Source organism: Caretta caretta, chromosome 2 (assembly GCF_965140235.1).
Source record: "Caretta caretta isolate rCarCar2 chromosome 2, rCarCar1.hap1, whole genome shotgun sequence".
In the NCBI taxonomy this organism is placed as follows: domain Eukaryota; kingdom Metazoa; phylum Chordata; order Testudines; family Cheloniidae; genus Caretta; species Caretta caretta.
In genome coordinates, this window is record NC_134207.1 from 76,954,139 (window position 1) to 76,976,246 (window position 22,108).

Genomic DNA, 22,108 nt, shown 5'->3' on the forward strand with positions numbered 1-22,108 from the left:
AAGGTAAGTGATGGAGTCTCCATTGCTTGAAATCGTCAAATGAAGGTTGGATGCCTTTGTGTAAGACATGCTTTAGTCAAACAAAAGTTATTGGGCTCATTGTGAGATTTACTGGATGAAATTCTACAGCTGTGTTATAGGTCAGACTAGATCATCTAATGGTACCTTCTGGCCTTAAAATCTACTTTATAAATAATCGGAACTGATGCATCAGAACTAAATTAATACTTTTTGCCAAAATGTAGGTACATTTCTACTTCTATTTATTTTTAATACATATTATAATAAAAATTGGAGGTGGGTCAAAACCAGAATCTTGAAATGGAGCCCCTTTGAATTTTGGGAAGGATTCATTTTGAATTCTTGGCCAATTTCAAGAGCTGGTAAACTGGAAAATTCAGAGTTACGGTCCTAAAATATACCTTTAAAAAGGTAAAATTACAAAGAAAACCGAAGAGGAAGTGTTTGAAAACAGGGAGATGTAGAGTTAAGGAGGCACTCCCACAGAAGGCAACCTCATAAATTTAATGCTGTCTCAACAGGAATGTGAAGAAGAAATCCGAACATAATGGTACTTTACCCCTCTCTGACAAAAACAAAAAAGAAACAAACAAACTCATTTTCTTTATATCCGCTACACGTCCAAATCAGGACTTATATTCATATTCTCTTGTAAGACTCTGTGTGATCTGTATAGCAATATTGACCCACAGAGTAATCGCTCCTGGGTTGACTGAGATCACAGTGGACACACTGAGCTGCCTCTCCTTATTGCCAACTGTATAAACACAATTAAATATACTAACACCTTGGGGGGTTTCCTCAAATCACTTTCCTGCAGTTTACACAAGTCACAAAAGGCAAATATTCCCTGCTCCCAAAAGAAGGATACAGCCAGGTGCCGCACAGGCATCAGAACAGAGTACAGATTATGTGGTTGTCTCCTTTAAATGTGAATTCAGTCTTCAGTAACCTTGTTTGCATGATGACTATTCACCTATTTTACCTGGTTTGCTTTAGTAGAATATACTATAGGAAAGAATACTCTAGGAAAGGCCTATTGCATAAGGAAGCAGCTATAACAAGGATGTTACTTCAGTGTAACACAAGTACTCCTTTTCTTTTTGCGGATACAGACTAACACGGCTGCTACTCTAAAACCTGTTTAGTTTATCAATTTATTCCAAAGCTGCCTCTAATGACACCTCCATCTGGGACAGTTCCTCAGATTTGTCACATAAAAAGCATGGCTCAGGTTTGGGAATCTTGCTCACATCCTCAACCGTGAAGACCGATGCAAAGAATTCGTTTAGCTTCTCCGCAATGGCCTTATCGTCCTTGAGTGCTCCTTTAGCATCTCGATCGCCCAGTGGCCCCACTGGTTGTTTAGCAGGCTTCCTGCTTCTGATGTACGGAAAAAAAAAAATTAGCTATTACTTCTTGAGTCTTTCGCTAGCTGTTCTTCAAATTCTTTTTTTGGCCTAATTATATTTTTACACTTCATTTGCCAGAGTTTACACCCCTTTCTATTTTTCTCATTAGGATAACTTCCACTTTTTAAAGGATGCTTTTTTGCCTCTCACTGCTTCTTTTACTTTGTTTAGCCATGGTGACTTTTTGGGTTCTCTTACTATGTTTTTTAATTTGGGGTATACATTTAAGTTGAGCCTCTCTTATGGTGTCTTTAAAAAGCTTCCATGCAGCTGGCAGGGATTTCACTTTTTGCGTTGTACCTTTTAATTTCTGTTTAACTAATCTCCTCATTTTTGTGTAGTACCCCTTTCTGAAATTAAATGCTACAGTCTTGGGCCACTGTGGTGTTTTCCCACCACAGACCTGTTAAATTTAATTATATTAGCAATCCAGCTATATTCACCTCTTGGACCTGATCCTGTCCTCCGCTTAGGACTAAATCAAGAATTGCCTCTCCTCTTGTGGGTTCCAGGACTAGCTGCTCCAAGAAGCAGTCATTTAAGGTGTCAAGAAACTTTATCCCTGCATCCCTTCCTAATGTGATATGTACCCAGTCAATATGGGGATAGTTGAAATCCCCCATTATTAAGTTTTTAATTTTAATAGTCTCTCTAATCTCCCTGAGCATTTCACAGTCACTATCACCATCCAGGTCAGGTGGTCTGTCATATATCCCTACTGCTATAAAGATGATGTACCATGGATTGAGGGGAGTATGGTATCCTAAATTTATATCCTTGACAATAATTAAAAATGGAATTAGGCCCACTTCTGAAAATGAGTTTGACACCCCCAGTCTAGAAGGATAGAGAAAAATTTTTATCCAGATAAACTTTTACTAGTCCTTACTGGTGAATGTGCCCACAAAAATGTGGAAGTGGCCATCCAAAGGAGAACTGGTGACGGTAAATGCTCTAAGTTGCTTAAGGCTTTAATTTTGAAAAGTAAAAGGTGAGCATTGGCCTTTCCCAATAAAAGGCTGAATTTTTGGGGTAGCTCGAGAAATGGTACAGCGCTGCTTTCTCTAATGAACTTCAGCTGATAAAGAAATCCTAATATCCATGATTTTGATGTCAATCACGCACTTGTAGTAGGCAGCTGCACATTTTAACAATATTTAAGGCCTGTCTTCGCAAGCAGTCTCCCAACAAAGGAGGTTCTAGGGGTTGTCTTGTATCTTCATTTGAAAAACACATATACATCATCAGGGCACTCCTGCATACAAATATCAAGAATGCATTTGAACAAATTCTGAATGGGTAGAGGGATAGACTAGTGTACAAGGTCTTTTCCATGTCTAAGATCCTGTGAAGAGGTGTAGGTGCTTTGACTAGATATTGCACAGACAATCCAGGAAGTTTTTGGAAAACGTAGGGGACAATTTCCTGGTGCAAGTGCTAGAGGAGCCAACTGGGGGGGGACGGGACTTTTCTTGACCTGCTGCTCACAAACCGGGAAGAATTAGTGGGGGAAGCAAAAGTGGATGGTAATTTGGGAGGCAGTGACCATGAGTTGGTTGAGTTCAGGATCGTGACACAGGGAAGAAAGGTAAGCAGCAGGATACGGACCCTGGACTTCAGGAAAGCAGACTTCGACTCCTCAGGGAACGGATGCGTAGATCCCCTGGGGGACTAACATGAAGGGGAAAGGAGTCCAGGAGAGCTGGCTGTATTTCAAGGAATCCCTGTTGAGGTTACAGGGACAAACCATCCCGATGTGTCGAAAGAATAGTAAATATGGCAGGCGACCAGCTTGGCTTAACGGTGAAATCCTAGCGGATCTTAAACATAAAAAAGAAGCTTACAAGAAGTGGAAGGTTGGACATATGACCAGGGAAGAGTATAAAAATATTGCTCGGGCATGTAGGAATGAAATCAGGAGGGCCAAATCGCACCTGGAGCTGCAGCTAGCAAGAGATGTCAAGAGTAACAAGAAGGGTTTCTTCAGGTATGTTGGCAACAAGAAGAAAGCCAAGGAAAATGTGGGCCCCTTAATGAATGAGGGAGGCAACCTAGTGACAGAGGATGTGGAAAAAGCTAATGTACTCAATGCTTTTTTTGCCCCTGTCTTCACTAACAAGGTCAGCTCCCAGACTGCTGCGCTGGGCATCACAGCATGGGGAGTAGATGGCCAGCCCTCTGTGGAGAAAGAGGTGGTTAGGGACTATTTAGAAAAGCTGGACGTGCACAAGTCCATGGGGCCGGACGCGTTGCATCCAAGAGTGCTAAAGGAATTGGCGGCTGTGATTGCAGAGCCATTGGCCATTACCTTTGAAAACTCGTGGTGAACGGGGGAATCCCAGATGACTGGAAAAAGGCTAATGTAGTGCCTTTAAAAAAGGGAAGAAGGAGGATCCTGGGAACTACAGGCCAGTCAGCCTCACCTCAGTCCCCAGAAAAATCATGGAGCAGGTCCTCAAAGAATCAATCCTGAAGCACTTGCATGAGAGGAAAGTGATCAGGAACAGTCAGCATGGATTCACCAAGGGAAGGTCATGCCTGACTAATCTAATCGCCTTCTATGATGAGATTACTGGTTCTGTGGATGAAGGGAAAGCAGTGGATGTATTGTTTCTTGACTTTAGCAAAGCTTTTGACACGGTCTCCCACAGTACTCTTGTCAGCAAGTTAAAGAAGTATGGGCTGGATAAATGCATTATAAGGTGGGTAGAAAGCTGGCTAGATTGTCGGGCTCAACGGGTAGTGATCAATGGCTCCATGTCTAGTTGGCAGCCGGTGTCAAGTGGAGTGCCCCAGGGGTCTGTCCTGGGGCCAGTTTTGTTCAATATCTTCATAAATGATCTGGAGGATGGTGTGGATTGCACTCTCAGCAAATTTGCGGATGATACTAAACTGGGAGGAGTGGTAGATACGCTGGAGGGCAGGAATAGGATACAGAGGGACCTAGACAAATTAGAGGATTGGGCCAAAAGAAATCTGATGAGGTTCAGTAAGGATAAGTGCAGGGTCCTGCACTTAGGACGGAAGAACCCAATGCACAGCTAGAGACTAGGGACCGAATGGCTAGGCAGCAGTTCTGCGGAAAAGGACCTAGGGGTGACAGTGGACGAGAAGCTGGATATGAGTCAGCAGTGTGCCCTTGTTGCCAAGAAGGCCAATGGCATTTTGGGATGTATAAGTAAGGGCATAGTGAGCAGATCGAGGGACATGATTGTCCCCTTCTATTCGACATTGGTGAGGTCTCATCTGGAGTACTATGTCCAGTTTTGGGCTCCACACTACAAGAAGGATGTGGATAAATTGGAAAGAGTCCAGCGAAGGGCAACAAAAATGATTAGGGGTCTGGAACACATGACTTATGAGGAGAGGCTGAGGGAACTGGGATTGTTTAGTCTGCAGAAGAGAAGAATGAGGGGGGATTTGAGAGCTGCTTTCAACTACCTGAGAGGTGGTTCCAGAGAGGATGGTTCTAGACTATTCTCAGTGGTAGAAGAGGACAGGACAAGGAGTAATGGTCTCAAGTTGCAGTGGGGGAGGTTTAGGTTGGATATTAGGAAAAACTTTTTCACTAGGAGGGTGGTGAAACACTGGAATGCGTAGAATCTCCTTCCTTAGAAGTTTTTAAGGTCAGGCTTGACAAAGCCCTGGCTGGGATGATTTAATTGGGGATTGGTCCTGCTTTGAATAGGGGGTTAGACTAGATGACCTCCTGAGGTCCCTTGCAACCCTGATATTCTATGATTCTATGTATGTAGCTGGTCATACCTGTTATACAAATCTGGCATATGTAGAACCTAAACATCCAGAAGGTAAACTACAGCTGGTCCTAAAATTGCATTATGGCTGCAAGACATACTCCTCCATATCCTCCTGACCATTGGTAAAGCATTCCAGGAGAGAGTGTATTTAGCAATCTGATAGTACCAGTGGCACAGGAAAGGATAGTTTAGCTATGACATAATAAAGGACTTATTCTCTATCAATGCTATTTAACTCCAGAAAAGTTTAAATACATTTATTTTGTATGTTGTATGATTAACGGAATGTTTAAAAAAAAAACCCAACCCTGTAATGTTGCGTAAAGAAACCTTTGGCAAAACAGACAAGTTATTTAGAGGTATCCTGGGACTGTCCATAAATTAATTTTTTGGTTGTTGGGACTTCTACTAGTTAAAATATAGTAAAAAGACTGGAGTTATTCATTCATTTCTGGCTCAGTTCAACAAAACACTGATGCATATGTTTAAGACTCATGGTCCTCAGTGAGAATTAAGCATGTATGTTTTCAGTGTTTTGTGGCAAAAGGGAAATTGATGGAATCTCTAGTATCACAATTTTATAACCAGGTTTTGGGCCGTGCCATGTTAATCCACTTGAAAAAGCAGAAAGAGAGAGCTGTAGATTGGATGACTGGGTTTTAGGAGAAAAAAAATGGAAACTGTACAGTAACAAAAGCCACACCAGTAGACTTCACATATTCTATTATCCTTAATCTCTTAGTTCCATTTTGGTGAGCCAAATTTTTGCTTGAGCAAAAAACAGAGCACAAAAGAAGGGAATTTAGAATAGAAAACACTTATGAACATGGATTATTTCTGCACTGAGTTTCATTGGGCATGTATACTTAGGAGAAGTGATGTACAACATGAGGAAGAGGAACACAAGTTTTTTCCAACTCAAAAGATATTGGGAGAGTGACCTGAGTAAGAAGGGCATGGTTCAGCAATGCAATCAACCATAACTTCTTCACATATCTTCCCTTGTCTACACACAGAGTTACTCCTGGTCAACTCCATGTGTGGATACTCTTATTCTGGAATAAGTGTCCATACGTGGAGTTAATCAGGAAAAATTAATATGGAACAACTCCATCTGTAGACAAACTCTTAAGATATCTCTTCAGCAACCAGATTTGCCATCTTCGTTAATGGCTTCAAGGCCACCCCTACCACTCCCTTTAATACATTCTGCTTTTCCCAGTGATGACCCATGGGACAGCTGTAGTTGAATCTGCAAACAGACTTGGAAGCATGCACCTCTCTGCACTGCCCAAACCAGTCTTGTGCTTCTAGCCTCAAAACTGAATGAAGAACGTAAGGCCTCTGTCACTATATTGATAGTGACCAGCTCGGAAAGGATCATAAAGGACAAGCCAATATTAATTAGCCAACAGGACAGGTCATTAGTAATATGCATGTTTAAATATTTATCATCAATTAAACTGTGATGCCACCAGAAGTAGGTATAAAGTTCCTGAATTAGAATCTCAAAGGACGAAGTAGAATCAAGAGAACTGGTTCTAATCCCCAGCCTTATGACAAGTTCCTCCTTGTTAGAGAGTGAAGACACATAGAAAATAAATTGTTTTAATAGAAAACCAAGAGGGTACAATTCAAGCATCAGACACCGTCTTCAACATCAGTACATTAGAATGTGTTAATAAAAGGGTTTCTCAACAGCACACTTCCAATAAAATTTGAACATTTTAGTGCAATCACCACCCATCACCAATACACAGCCTCCTCATGGGTACATTTGAGATGCAGAGTGGGAAAGAGAATGACAACAGCAGTATAATATCTGACCAAACTGCTTCTTTTCTTGTCATTCATCAGTTATCTAAAAAAATGTAGTTGGAGGCCATCTCACCATAGTAAAAATATAAAACCTTAAATAAGAAAGATTTGCCAATATACAGCTTACTATATGCTAAACAGGGAAACATCCCAGCCATTAAGGATTTTTATACTGCATTTAAATACACAAAACTAGAATGCAATAAATGAAAATTACTGTTCAAAGATTAAATTCCTTGTAACATATTGCAAAAGGATTTGTTATTTTTAAAATCTCAAAACATTTAAACTCTGAAATAAAATTTTAGTAATCCTATCAAATGTGAATAATTATTGCTGTAACAGTAGAAGGATTTTAGTCTCTGAGTTAGTGTTTTAAAACGTAAGTAATTTAAACTACAGTTCTCAAGACATGTTCAGGTAGCTGAAATGACTTGTTCAATCAGGTGTTGATCTCAGAATGATTCAAAATAATCTGTACTGGCTCTCGGCATTTATTGCCATCTCCACTATGTTACTATTTTGTTGACTCTGAGAACAAATGTATGCATAACTAAACTTTGAAAAATAAACACATTCTATAAGAAGTGTTCACAGTAGAAGAGTTAGCATGTTCTGAGCTTTTTTTTTTAAAAATTACAAACTTTTTAGCAGTGGAATTCCTTGAAATTTATTGCCCCCTCTCAAATTTTGTTTAAGATATTGTAAACAGGCTGGAACTTTAGGGGATCTGTGAAATAGCCCATTCCTCTATATTTTTGGCAACTATCCAGGAGAGATAGTATACTATCCATTTACACTTTCAAATAATTAGTATATATCCGGCACTATAGCTCTATATATACCGCCCTCTCCCTGCCACCCCATGAATGGACCACAGAATTAGGTTTCAACTTCGAAAATCCTTACACTGTAGGTTCTGGTCTTTACATACATTCCAGTCTGGATAGATCTGGTTTATGAAGCGTTTAAGGAAAATGCATTGCTTTCTCCAGATTACTTTGTTTGGAAATAGCATCACATACCTTTTAGGGGGAGGTTTTCCAAAGGCACAAATGAGTTAGGCACCTGAACGCCATTTGTACTGTTGCTTGTGCTTAGACAATACCACTACTCAGATCACTAACTGCACTGCAAAATTATTGGATATACTCTTTTTTTATGTACACAACACCCATGTACAATAATGACAGTTAGAGATATGGGTTAGGGGAAAAACACTGAGTCCCAATTGACCATTTGGAAACATCCTATTTCTCCCAGCCTTGGGAATTCTCTATACACCTGATAAAGCCATTTCTTAGGGACATGCAAGAGAACAAAATAGGGCTTTTTGTTTCTTATATATAAAAGCTCCAAACTTAAAAATAAAAGCTTGTGTTTTTAAAATTGTGGGAATATCAAGTCTTGCCTTCCCTGTTTTTGTTGGAGGTCATCTTGGAGATAGGGAGAACTAGAATAGGAACTTGCGCAGCCCTTAGTGTAAGGTATGGAGGTGGTGAATCTTCTTAAGGAGATTCCCCCCCCCCACCTCCCAACTGGTTATTCAGGTTTACAACACATGTTAAAGTTTTAAACAATGACTGACAAAACATATATCAATGCCTTGATACCAATTATGTCCTAATCCTACCAGTTTTCAAGTTTAATGTCTTCCCTGTTTTTCATGGTAGACACAACCTGGATTTCTAATGTAACTAACCAGAAAAATAATATATAAAAGCAAAACACTCTGGCCTTTTTCATGTATCAAAAAGAGACACTTTTTTTCTCCGCATGTTATCCTTAAATCATTCACAAGGCACACTGTCAAGTAACGCAAAGCAACAAAGCACTTCCTCTCCCCACCAGTTTGCAGCGTGTGTGGGAAGAGCTCATAGCCCCTCAGTCCAGGAAGCAAGATGTCCTATTTTAGTGATACGCCAGAGAAATAACAAAATAGAAATAATTTCCCTCAGGCCATGATATAGCATTCCTTCTTAGTGATGTAAGTGAAACCAATCTGCTCTAAAATACTGCACTATTGAAAAGAACTATTTCAACTTTCCATAATGGCCACTCTCACTTTTATTGTTAGAAATTACGGTAGTAAAAATATCACTTCAGCTTTAAACAAAAGTTACACACAAATATTCTCTCGAGGATATAATTTTGCTTTTTATAGTCATGGTTTCAAAGTGCAACACAGCATCTTTGCATCTGATTCCCACCCCCCGCCCCTGAATTTGGCATTAACAAAAATATAACTGCAAGATCAACAAAACCATGAAAACGTACACAGAAATCAAGACACCAGTGAATAGCTCCAGGAAGGTCCCTACTTAAAGTAAAAACGCTACTCTCAGTAAAATGACTTAACACCTTTCCAATAGCTGTACGATCAATTATGTAGAATTAAGAATTATAGTAATAAAATTTACTCCATTTTTGTCTAATCAAAAACATTTTAAAACTCTTGTTCTTGGAAAAGATATTTAACCTGAAAAAACAGATACTGAATTCCCTTTTTATTAATATACATTTCAGATTACTGATTGGATTCATGTAGCTTTTCCCTCAGAGTGCAGTAAAATGCAGAGGACCTACACTTTAAATATTCACATGACAAGATTCTTCAACAGCATTTTGGTACTGGGTTTCTTCATCAAGCTGAAGATTCTAAACACAATAAAACATTTGATCAAAAACCTGACAAAAGCTGTACATGCTTATCAAACTGTTCAACCCCATCCTGTTCTTTGTATTATTTGTTGACAACATATGGTATTGTAAATGGCAGCTAGATAAAGCATCTCTTGTGTTACAATATATGCATCAAGAACAGGGTGGATAAAAATCAATGATTTTTTAAAAAATTAAAATCAGGTTTTTTTTATTTAAATTGGATTTTTTTGATAAAATGCTTTGAGGAAAAAACCTCTCTCATCGTGGAATAGGAATTATAAATTCTAATTCTATAGTATGAGACAATATATTCATGTAATGTTTAAGAAAAGTTTTTGTAAATGAGTTCCAATAGTTCATGGATTAGGGACCCAATTTTATGGGGTTTGTGGGGCTTCTGTATAGAAAGATTAATCTAAATAAATCTACCCACCCCATAGGACTCAGTGCTAAGTCTAGAAGATAGCATCGGAGATGCTTAGTTTTGCAGTTCTCAAACTGTGGATGTGTGTCTCCAGAGATAACATGCTTGTTAACAAAAATTTTTTTTTAAAAATAAATAAATATAGAGGTGAGAAACAACAGACCTCAACCCTATTGTCCCTCTGCACATTTGTGTACACAGAGTCAGTCCCTTACCTCTCTCTAAAAGTGCAAAGTTTCAAAAAGTTCAATGAATAGAAGATTGTTGGGGGCAGAATAGATCTGGACAAGGAGAAGAAGTCTTCAAATAAATGTGAGAAGGGAGGGACAGGCAACAGAAACAAAAGTGAAACTGTTTGAGCAGCATATTCCAGAAGTCTTGAGGTCTTTCTGAGAGTAGCCTTCATTGATTTGAGATCTACCATACCATTCTCTTACGAGAAGGGAAAACCTAAAATGGCAGCAGGCCGTAAGAGACCCAGTTTGGGTCTCCATCTATCTCCGAGTTGTGAAGAATATGTATTAAGGTTATAACAACTAAAAAGAATGCACTTTTACGTAGAAATCCATGATTAAATCGAGTTTTCTTGACTTCCTGATTTAAATCAATTTGATTTAAATGAAATCTACCCTGATCAAGAAGGTTGGCTAAACACTCAGTACTATATCTTATACAGATACCAAAGAGAGACGAAAGCAGAGGAGTAGAACTCTATAGCCTAATGAACCCAGTCCATCTCCTTTCCCTGATTTTATTGTAGGCTAGTTAGCTAGGGAGATGGATTCTCTACCAGATAATTCTTATGAGAGGGTTTTCAGGCAGCCAATATACCACTAGGACATCAAAGATGCATGCTAAAACCGTATTTTCAAGGCCTCTGATTGTTGCTTTGCCAACCAAAAGAGAGGACAGACACCATAAAGGTAGCAGTCTGGAGTCTGTCACACTTCCCTTGGGAATAGGGGCAGCCTTGGGCAGCTGTGCAAGGCTGAAATTAGCTTTGTGCAACAACCTCGTCTACACTAGATGGGTGTTCAGCATGATTTAGCTGCATCTGTTGCCAATACTCACTGTCAATAGCAGTTACTGTTTATAGTGTAGACAACAGTTTAGAAGTGGCAGAACTACCTCTGCAGGTTCCACAGCAGCTAAGCATGTAAAAGTTGCAAATCTTGTGTGGGCTCTGCAGCCACAGAGGCTAATTTAGTACTTTCCTTCAGAGAGAAAAAAGTTTCCCATTTCTCTGAAGAGCAAGAAAAAAGGAAAAATGCTTACCACGAATTCTCCATAGTCAAACTGGTGTCTTAGATTTAGATGGCTAACAAGATTTCTAGTAACCTGACTGGGATCTGCCCATGGGAGAGACACACAAATTGGACAAATCTAAATTTGAAAAATTATTAAAAAAAAAGTATTAGCCAATAATAAGACATTATATTGTGTATTCTATGTAAACCTGAATCTGATATTTATCTACCCTCAAAAGTGAATGTACTAGAGTTTTACATAAACATTTTGAATGTTACACAACTTACAATTTTCCAGAAAAATATGACTAACATTTGAGATTGTAAACTTAAAGTTTAGTCCGTTTTTTAAAAGAGGTTAAAAGTAGTTTGTTACTACATCTGCCTGTAAGTTCCTTCTGTCAATTTGCTTTTTAAATAAAAAATTCCTGTATTTTAAAAAAGTTATTCTCCCTTCCACTCCACTGTTTGTGTGGGTCTTGCACATAACTAAGGTGCAAGAGGAAACTATACAGAGGAAACAGTGAAACAGATTACACAGAGAAAATAAAAATATCTTTCCCTCCTTATCTTTTGGTTTTAGAAATTTTAGGTTTCATACGTAATAGTAAATTACAAGACAAATAAGATTTTTAAATTGACAATGTTTCTATAAGTAACAGTTCTAGTTAACAGACCAGAAAATAAAAGCATCAAGCTCAAAAAACAAAACAGTTTACATTTCAACTCAACACAGCAACTGAAACTAATGACAAAGAAAAAACAAATGCCTTATGACTGAAGTGAAGTAAGAAAAGTTATGGTTAACAGGGAAATGTTTTTGAATGAAAACCCCTTCAACTTAACTACAGTGTCATCAATGCAATTCTTTTCTTAGAGCATAATGCTTGTTTGGGAACTGTAAGAGTCCATAGAAATAAACTATTACTCTAATTAACTAAAATAAGGGGCGTTTAAGATGCTTACATTGAAAATATATATACTTACTACAGGAACTATCTGATAAAGGTGTCTATTGTTACAATGATCCAGTAGGTGTTGCCGGGTAAAGTTGGTTTCCTGACACAGGGGGCATTTGAATGTGGGATGTGCACTGGAAATGGAAGTTATACAGTATTATATGGATCCATTAAAACAGAACTTAAGAGATATCAGAGGGAGATAACACAACATCTGCTGATGTTGTCATTTCCTTTATTCTGACTACTAACAGAAAAGGCTTTCTGACGCCACTTTGCTAAATTGTAAATTTCAAGCAAAACTGTATATGTGTGTGTCACTATGTATTCTATTAAGTTAGGGAATTTACACAATTCTTCTGTCTTTTTATTGAGGCCATACAATGCACCCTGGAGGTTCTTCAAGAAGTAACAAGAACACCAGATTCTTACTGATAAACCTGCATGTACATGAATCCAAGGATTTTTTTTTTCTTAAAGAAGTTTGTCAGTTTGAATTAAATTACTTTTACAATATTGAATTGAAGAAGCCTACCTTGCATCTCCCTGAAGTGTCTGAAGATTAGCCATCTCTCCGTTATCAAATGTAGATGTATCACTCCTATTACTTTATATAAAATGTTAGACAAAGTATACAAGTTTAATTTGTTTTTGAATACCTAGCCCCCAAAAATATAGTGGGTTTTTTCTAATTTTGTAAGAAAAAAAAATCCATTGAGTCCCATTAATTGTAAACTGATCATATAGGTAGAACATATGGTAATCATATATAACATGACAAATAATTAAATATCACTCAACTTTTTTCTTTTGCACCAAGATGTTGTTTTTCACTTGGTTAGCATGATGAACTTTAATAGAATGCAGAGTAATTTAGTATGAAAATAGTGTTTAGTATATGCTTATCCATTCAACAGCAAGACTGAATTTTTGGGGCAGGGAGGGGAACGGGAAGAGGACAAATAACTCCAATAGCAGTATGGACTGTGTAAACAGAAGACAGGCTGTTTTCTAAAAGGCATTAGACAGCTGTTTGCTCAGGATGATACTTTATAACAGTAGTTAAAGGCATAAATCCTCCATAATTTGAAACTGTAGAAATGAGTTTCTGCAGTTTGTGCACACAACTAGGTACTTCATACAGTGTGTTATAAGTAAGAATGCTACTTTCTTTAAATGCAGGTTTTGACCATGTATGTATCTTTAACTAAGCAAAGCCAAATTGCTCAACTATGCAAATGAGCCCTAAGAATATGCATATTTACAACTGTACATTTGGCTAAAATAAACCCTACTACAATTTGTATGTCTTATAGTGTTAGACACGGGAATTGTGTGTGTGTGTGTAATCTGGTGTGCAGTAACATGACAACTTCTAGAATATTTTTCCAACTCAACCACTTCAGAGCAGCATGGAGTGACAGGTATGTAAAATACCAACATCTGAGCCCATTGCTACATATTCCTTGTTCTTTACCACAGATTCATTTGAAACTCAAATGGATTTTTTTCCCCCAACTGGTCAAACTACTGAAAATAGATGGTGATAAACAAAGGTACACAGTATGTGTAAGTATATACTAAACTAAATGTGAATTCTGAATGCCTGGCTTTGTTTTTACTCTGGTATTGGCAAAACAGGTTCTTTAGCCTTATGGCTTGCAACTGAGAGATGGTAAATGGCATCTGGTTATATAATTTATAAACCAACATGTAAAGATGCCAAAGGGCTATTATTCACTTTCAAGAAGATTAACTCAAGATGAGTCAAATCTGAAGACAAAATCCTAAACAGCAGACAGCAACATTTTGAAACAAGAGGAGGCTAAGTGACCACCTATCCATTTAAATAGTAATAAGAATCGTGAGAAAAATAAAACTTCTCTAAACCTAAGAGCAATCAGACCTGCTATAAAGCAACTTGTTCAATTGCTGTTAAGGCAAAAACACAGTTGGAGGTACTCTCACACTATACACCCTTTAGGGAAGGCTTCTGGAAGTCATTCCAAAACATGCTGTAGAGCACTTTTCTAAATGCCACAGATTGAAGAATAAAGAACAGGATCTAAAGGGTGTTTCTAGAGAAATATTCATTTTTGAAGCATAAGAACTTAGACAACACTGTTTACAAAAAGATAATGTGCCCTAGAAAAAACTGAGTCATACATAAAATACACTAATTACCTGTTCCCTGTTGAATCTTGGGAAATCTGAAAGTTTGGAATAACAGACGGAACACCATATTCATCCTGATACTTCTTACATGTTTTATAATGGTGTCTCATGCGAGAAAACCTAACCTGTAAATGAAATTTCAAACCATGTAGATGTTACAGTGTAACTAGAACATCTAGGAAAATAATTACTTCTGCCAACAGATAAAACAAGGCATGTAAGAAAGGAAAACAGAACAACCCTGTATAACAATATATTAAATTCTAATTCCTCTTCTAATGCAGCTTTAACAACTATATTCTGCATCCACTTATCTAAGCATATAACACTTAACATATTAGGCATTATATCCAACTCTTGATACAAAAGAAAAAGGCGCTATGGGATATTCATTTGTTTTAAATACACCCTTTCCCTTCAGCAATAATGTATTACTTTGTGATCCTAGCCCTCTTGCCATTTATGTAGTCAGTTACACCTCAAACTAACATTTTCAGGGATTCCTATTGTCAAGCAGGAATACTGGCTCCCTTGAGCACAATGAAGAGCTTCACAGAAGGAAGTGAGAGCAGAACAGCTACAGATAGAAACATGTCCAAAGGTTCTAAGAACACATTATCTTTCACAATAGTATGCTCAATTGACGTATGTAAGCCACTTTGTTATTTCCAGTCTACCTGTTTGCAACTGAGTGTAAATGGCATTTGGTTTTATAGTTTATAAACCAGAATGTTTAAATGATTCCCTCACCTTATTTCATTTTAAACCGAGATCATGAGTAACAAAGCACCAAACTCTGTACTAATAGAGGATCTCACACACTCCTCTGAGACCCAAGAGTGAGTAAGGGTAATATTAAGACTTTTTGGATTCAAATGCTTCATAAACAAAACCTATTGGGTGAAATCCTGCCTCCATTTAAGGCAAGACTCTTTTTGACCTCAATGGGGCCAGAACTCAGTGATCTGAACATTAGTGATCTCTTTACCAAAGGGAAAGCAGAGAGATTAAATAATATGGTAGTTTACTGGCATTTGTATTGCTGTTTGCATTTTTTATTTTTGTGCTCTTCTGCTGTAAATTTGAGCATTTTTTAAAAATATAGCACATTATGAGCTCTTCAGTATATTTTCTAGTTGTATGACATTTCTCATTGTCATAGTTATTCATGTTCTCTTGGCATGTTTTAGAGTTTTCATTCATTCCTCTCAATTATTTTAACTTATGGAGCACTATCACTTTGGCACTTTATAAAAAAAAATTGCAACTTTATTTCAGCAGCCACTTTGCTCTGATTTCAAAGTGTGTTTGATAGCTAAGGACCACGTTCTACTTCAGATGCAGGTGCATGCAAACCTGCCTCACTTGGGGCTTGATGCTGCAAGTCTTTAACTACTGGCCATTAATGACACATAGCAGCATGAAGGATCAGGTCCCAAGTAAGGAAAGTTTATTTACTTGTAATAACTTTTATGTTTACTTCACCTGTTTTTCACAGCATCTACAACACCCAGAAAGCTTCTTCATGTTGTTTTCAACATCTAGAGCCCTTTTGGGACATGATCTTTCCTTTTTAGTCACAGTTCCCCGGCACAGAGGACAATGCGTTCCACTTTCTCTGATTGCTGTCAGGAAACATTTCCTGCAGAAGCTAATCAAAGGTAACACAAATTAGTTTAAAAAAAAAAAAAAAGTTGGGTAGGTCAATATTTTCTGCTTTAGCATCGAGGATAGCTGAGTAGCTACATTATTAATTATCATAAAAATAATAGTCAGGCCTTGAACCAGCAATAAGTTCTGCAGGATAAGGGTCACTGGCTGAAGTCCTCATAAAAACAATATAGATAAAAAGAGGTAAAGTTATTATAGAAACATACTACTGATCAAGTTATGGGATGTTTGGCAATTCCATTTTACACAGAGATTGTACTTTCTAATTCTTGAGTTGTATAATTTGAATGATCATTAGTGAGATACTGAACATGTGATATTGAGAAAATTATCAGATGCTCATGTTTATCACTAGACCAGTAGTAATATAGCCCAATACTGCAGCCCTTCACTTATGCAACTGCCCCCATAAATTCCAATTAGTTGGTTTTGCAGTCCCCCTTACCTCCCATATATAAACAACATTCCTTTCAGTGTCTGTGTTGATTTTTAAAAGGAACACTTTTGAGGTAGTTTTGGCAAATTTCTAGTTTGTAATTAAACATGTCTCAGAAGTAACATACACTTTCTGCAGCATTGTGAATGACAGCTAGAAAATGAAACTGATTACACTCTTTCCATTTTCTAATCTGAGAGACTAGCCAATGGAGAAGAAATTAAAGGTACATATTAAATAAGATTTGTAAAATCATTTCACTTCCAAATATGTACGATAATAATAATCATGCAAGGAATTTAAAAATATTTTTCACCTGATGGTTCTTTCACTACAAATGAAATGAGAAGGACAAAAGCTCTGAAACACCTCATACACAACCAAATTTAGCATTGGCTAGAGGTTTATTATCAGTGGACTGGAAAAGCTTTAAAAGGTCAGGTTTTACTGTATGTATCACACTGCAGTAGACACTGCTCCCAGGCCAAGTGTTGGAAAGTTAGGGCGAAGAAACAAAAGGAGTAACAGCCTCTCAGGAGGCTAGAGGACAAGGGCTCATCGAGGGGAAGGCCAGGGGCAACTGATACCTACACGTGTTGGCAGGTTACTGTCCTCACAGGCGTTTTGAAGACCTCCTGGCACACGGGACAGTAAAAATCCTCTTCATTGAAACAAATAGTGGCAGGTTCCTCGGCCATGGCAGTGAGTCTTGACGGTTCTGGGGGAGTAAGGGGGGAAATCACTCACTTAAGGAGACATAAGTCTAAACCCATTTCCCCCTTGCGGGGATGAAGGGCGGGTGGGGGAACAGGCCCCTGCGCTCTGGTTGGCAGCGTCCCCCGCCAGCTTACTTTGAGGGGGCGCTATGCGGGCAGCTGGGGCAGAGGGGGCTCCTACTAACCAGGGGCAGAGCTGCAGGAAGGCGGTGGTGGCCAGCGGGGAAAGGGGGCTGGCAGGCCGGTCCCTGTCGCAGCGAGGACCCGGGCACCAGGGACGGGGAAAGAGGCCGCGGCCAGAGGCCATGGGCCGGGACGCCGGGAGGGGACCGGTCTTCTCCCCCCGCACAGGCCCTGTCTGTTTCCGCCTCTCCACTGGGCCCGAATGGCAGCGGGCGGCGCCCTCCCCGCTCAGGGGCCGAGAGCGCGGCCCGCAGTACCTGGCGGGGGCCCCCCTGGGCGGGGCCGCCGCTCCAGCGTCTCAGGGCCTCTCAGCCGCAGCCCCCGCCGGACTCCATGCGGCAGCCGGGGCGGCCGCAGCAGCTGCCCCGGGGCGGGGTGGGCCGGGTTTCCATGGCGATTACCTGCGGCAGGCCCCGGCGGGATTGTTATGAAACAACAAGCGCCCCGCCCCGCCCCCCGCTGTGGCCCGCTGGATGGCCCTTGCGGGACAGCCCCCTTCCCGCCACCCCCGCGCTGGTACAGAGCCCCCCCCCCGGGAGCCCGCCACGGGCCCTGCCGTGCCCGCGTCCCCACCCCTTGGCTGGAGCCCCTCCGCCGCTGCCAGGCGCCGAGCTTCCCCTTTGCGCCGGCCGGGGAGGGGGAGGGGGGGCAGCGTGTGACCGCAGTTCCGGGGCCCTGGGCGCCCGGCCGGTTCAGCCCCCGCCGCTTGCCCCGAACGCCTCTCACGCCAGGGGCGAGCAGCGCCCCCGTCCCGTGGGAGCGACCTGCCTTGCGTTCGCGCGGGGGCCAGCCCAGCCTGGCAGCAGAGGTGCCCGCAGCTCCCCTCCCTCTTTTGGTTTCTGCAGCGTGGCTTTTCCTGGGCTGCTGTCCTTCCCGATGGATTTGTCCATTGCCCCTGGGTCAAGCAAAGTGGGCGGAGTGGGCAGCAATTGTGCTTCTTCAATGGAGAATTAGCTCTGATTTCAGCCTCTATTGTTGCTGCCGTGGTGCAAACGCCGAGGGGTATGGCGGTGCTCCGGTGTTGGGTGGGTAATTGACTGGCGGTACTGAACCCTTTCGTAAAGGCTAATCGGGCACTCTCCAAATATTTGCTCCAGGAAGCAGATATGTACCCTAAGTTAACTAGCAGAGACCACCTCCAGAATTGGTACCTTCTGCGCACTAGGGGTTGGCACTGTGGTGGCTGAAATTGAAGCTAATTCCTAGCATAGACTGGGCATTGATGCTGAGATCTCAGAATTCTCAGCTGGGATGAGAGGGAGCAGGCGATGTTCACTATACAGCAATAATATGCAAGATAATGTGGCAGCTGTAGGAGTACCTAATAGGGGAATTACAGCTTCTGAGCAGATTGCTTAACAGGAAACTAACTGGCTGTGTCTGCAGGTGGAAAATGAGGGGATTGTTGGCCAGCATGGTTTAGAACATAAGAACGGCCCTGCTGGGTCAGACCAAAGGTCCATCTAGCCCAGTATCCTGTCTTCCAACAGTGGCCAGTGCCAGGTGCCCCAGAGGGAATGAACAAAATAGGTAATCATCAAGTGATCCATCCCCTATCGCTCATTCCCAGCTTCTGGAAAACAGAGGCTAGGGACACCGTTCCTGCCCATCCTGGCTAATAGCCATTGATGGACCTATCCTCCAAGAATTTATCTAGTTATTTTTTGAACCCAGTTATGGTCTTGGCCTTCACAACATCCTCTGGCAAGGAGTTCCACAGGTTGACTATGTGTTGTGTGAAGAAATACTTAAATATAAGAATGGCCATACTGGGTCAGATGAATGGTCCATCGAGTGCAATATCCAGCCAAGCCTAGGTGTTTCAGAGGGAATGAACAGAACAGGCAATCACCAAGTGATCCATTCCCTGTCTTCCACTTCCAGTTTCTGGCAGAAGTGTCCACAGAGTTGCCTTTTTCAAAGTGTCCAACTATCGTTCCCAGTGGCTGTGCTTTCCAGTTACATTTGCAGCAGTGTGTTCTGGGGAAATCTGGCTAGTTACCTTAGAGTGCGACAGTGTCTGTTGCCAGACAGGGGCTGTGTATTCACCTGAGGAGTACGCTATGCAGGTAGCAACATCAGGGAATAACATTATTGCCAATGGCCATGATTATATTGTGACTAGCAACTGTGGGGTGTGGTACCTGTCTCATGTATACATGATGAAAGGTGCCAACACACAATTTTTCCCTTATTCAAAATGGCCACCTTCTCCTTTTACAGTCAATGGGGGTGAAGCCAGGAAGATGGCTGTCATTTCCTCACATGCTATCGGTATGTGGAAGTGGGGCTTCCCTTAATAAAGGTGGCTGCCACTTCCCACTCTTCTCAAAGAGAATTAAACCAGGCAAAATGGCTGTCACTCTGTGGTTCAGGGGGCTAGATGGACACAGGGACTGTGATGAGCAGCAGTGGCACTGTGAAAGGTGGATGAGAAGAGTGAGGCGTTGCAGAGGATAGAGATGGGGTGGGAGATGCAGGGGTTGATGGCAGCTGCCTCAGCATAGAGATAGTGGTGAGCAACGGGAGTCCCCTCCAAACAGCCAGGGGAAGGCAGGGTTGTAGTATTGCCAGTTCTCACAAACTGGTTGTGTGAGACAGGGGATGTTGGTGCCTGCAGGAGGAATTGTCAAAATTACATCAGAAGCTCCTGTGGACCCATGATTTTCAGGGCTGGGCACATGAACAGAGCTCTGTGCAAGAGCCTTGAGGCTAAGGGCACAGACCTGCCCTGCCTTTATGTAAGGGCCTAGATCAGAGAGAGGAGGCTTGGAGTAGCAGCAGGGAGGAGTTGGGACAGAGAGTGGTTCTGCTGGGACCCTGATGGAGGAGTAGCTTCCGGGGGAGGGACGAAGTCCGTGAACTGCTGCCACTGTGTCACAGACAGAGAAGTCCGGAGGCAGAGAAGCATTGCTGTTCAAACTCCTGCCCCCTCTCCCCCCACACACATACATACATACACACGCACGCACACACACAAACAGCATTTTCCACTAATCTCATGATTTGGAAGGGGAAGCACTGACTCATGAGTTTTGATCTCCATAGGTTGATAATACACAAATAATAGTATTCATAGTGTGTGTTTATTGATATAACTATAGTGGTATAATTATGCTGGCAAATTTCCCTGTGTAGGGAAGCCCTCATACACATTAAGCAGATTCTGTAGTGACCTATCTGAATTTGGGTCTTGGTAGTTAACAAAAAACAAACAAACTCTTACTTTCCCTTTTAAAGATAAACAGGCCTCATTTGTAGAGATTAGATTACTTTAAAATAAAGCACAGTCCCCTTATTTGAGGCCCTCGTTGAAAAAAAGGAGGATGGGAGGAAATGGTGCCCTTGACTTCTACTCTGCCGCCACTCTGAAGCTGAGAGCTGGCTACTCTCCACAGTGAATGTATAGAAGGGGTTGCCAGGCAGGGGAACCCCCACCCCTCTTTCTAAATCCATGGGTCTTTAGGTGGGAGGAATGCAATGTGAAACCCTAAGTCCATGGGCCAGTGTGGCCTCTTAGGACTATTTAGGATCCTAGCAACCAACCAGAGCTCTATACTACATCAGCCAGTGATGGTTGCAACAGGTAGCCTTATGCTTCTTTCTGGTGCAGTGAGGACTACCCAAAAACACAGAATAATACCCTGAAGATTGGTGGACCTGCCTGACTGATCTTGAATGTCTGGAGGGTAAGAGCCTTGGCTCAAGATCGAAGCCTGTAGCCCTTTACTCAAAGACTCAGGCTGGGCCTGTAGTTTTTGGGGTGGATGGAGGTAAATCTGTTGGAGGAAACTGAGCTGGAGCTGAGGTCCATCCTTCAGGATCAGATCAGGGGATGTTGGGTATGGACTAATTCAGTGATTCAGGCCTAACTCCAGTTACTATTGATATTGTTATGCAGAAAGATGCTAATAATACACTTGATGGCAATCTTTGATCCAGAGACTGTCAAAGACCTGGTTAAAGCTGATGGGTGTGCTAAGCACCATTCTTTCAGACTTAGTGGGAGGAGCAGTAAAATCCCTTTTATATTGCTTAAGAGCTGGAAACAATGGTTGCTGGCCAAAGTGATGGGCCACATGGTGAGGCCTTGTCAGAGTTTACTGATTGAAAATGCAGGTAGGGACTAAGGGTTTAAGTTTATGTCTTGTGTTTTGTAGGAGAGACAAGGTGGGTGAGATTATCTTTTACTGAACCAACTTCTGTTGGTGAGAGAGACAAGCTTTGGAGCCACACAGAACCTTTCTTCAGGTCTGGGAAAGGTATTCCTAGTGTTACAGCTAAATGCAAGGTGAAACAGATTGTTTAGCATAAGTAGTTAGCACATATTCTAATCTAAGGAACCATTCAAAATAGAAAAGGAGTACTTGTGGCACCTTAGAGACTAACCAATTTATTTGAGCATGAGCTTTCGTGAGCTACAGCTCACTTCATCGGATGCATACCGTGGAAACTGCAGCAGACTTTATATACACACAGAGAATATGAAACAATACCTCCTCCCACCCCACTGTCCTGCTGGTAATAGCAGATCATCAGGTTGGGCCATTTCCAGCACAAATCCAGGTTTTCTCACCCTCCACCCCCCCACACAAATTCACTCTCCTGCTGGTGATAGCCCATC

At 41.2% G+C, this 22,108-nt stretch overlaps 1 protein-coding gene across 8 annotated transcripts in view; it reads right to left on the bottom strand.

Moving 5' to 3' along the window:
• RNF138 (ring finger protein 138) overlaps positions 1 to 18,375 on the bottom strand; it is a 38,479-nt gene extending 20,104 nt beyond the window's left edge. For 2 of the 8 annotated variants that reach the window (XR_007355296.2, XM_048840561.2), the window contains exons 1-8: positions 17,742 to 17,872; positions 17,177 to 17,303; positions 15,964 to 16,129; positions 14,488 to 14,603; positions 12,839 to 12,910; positions 12,332 to 12,437; positions 11,373 to 11,480; positions 9,596 to 9,667 (exon numbers count right to left, since the gene is read on the bottom strand). Coding sequence is in view for 7 of the 8 variants with exons in the window: in XM_048840561.2 (XP_048696518.1) it covers positions 9,599 to 9,667; positions 11,373 to 11,480; positions 12,332 to 12,437; positions 12,839 to 12,910; positions 14,488 to 14,603; positions 15,964 to 16,129; positions 17,177 to 17,283 (744 nt within the window). In the remaining variant the exon portion in view is untranslated. Of the gene's footprint in view, positions 1 to 6,785; positions 9,668 to 11,372; positions 11,481 to 12,331; positions 12,438 to 12,838; positions 12,911 to 14,487; positions 14,604 to 15,963; positions 16,130 to 17,176; positions 17,304 to 17,486; positions 17,589 to 17,741; positions 17,924 to 18,057; positions 18,194 to 18,252 lie in introns of those variants that run through there. The other 6 variants (XM_048840560.2, XM_048840559.2, XM_048840557.2 and 3 more) reach the window with 6 other exon arrangements.
• Positions 18,376 to 22,108: the final 3,733 nt, after the last annotated feature.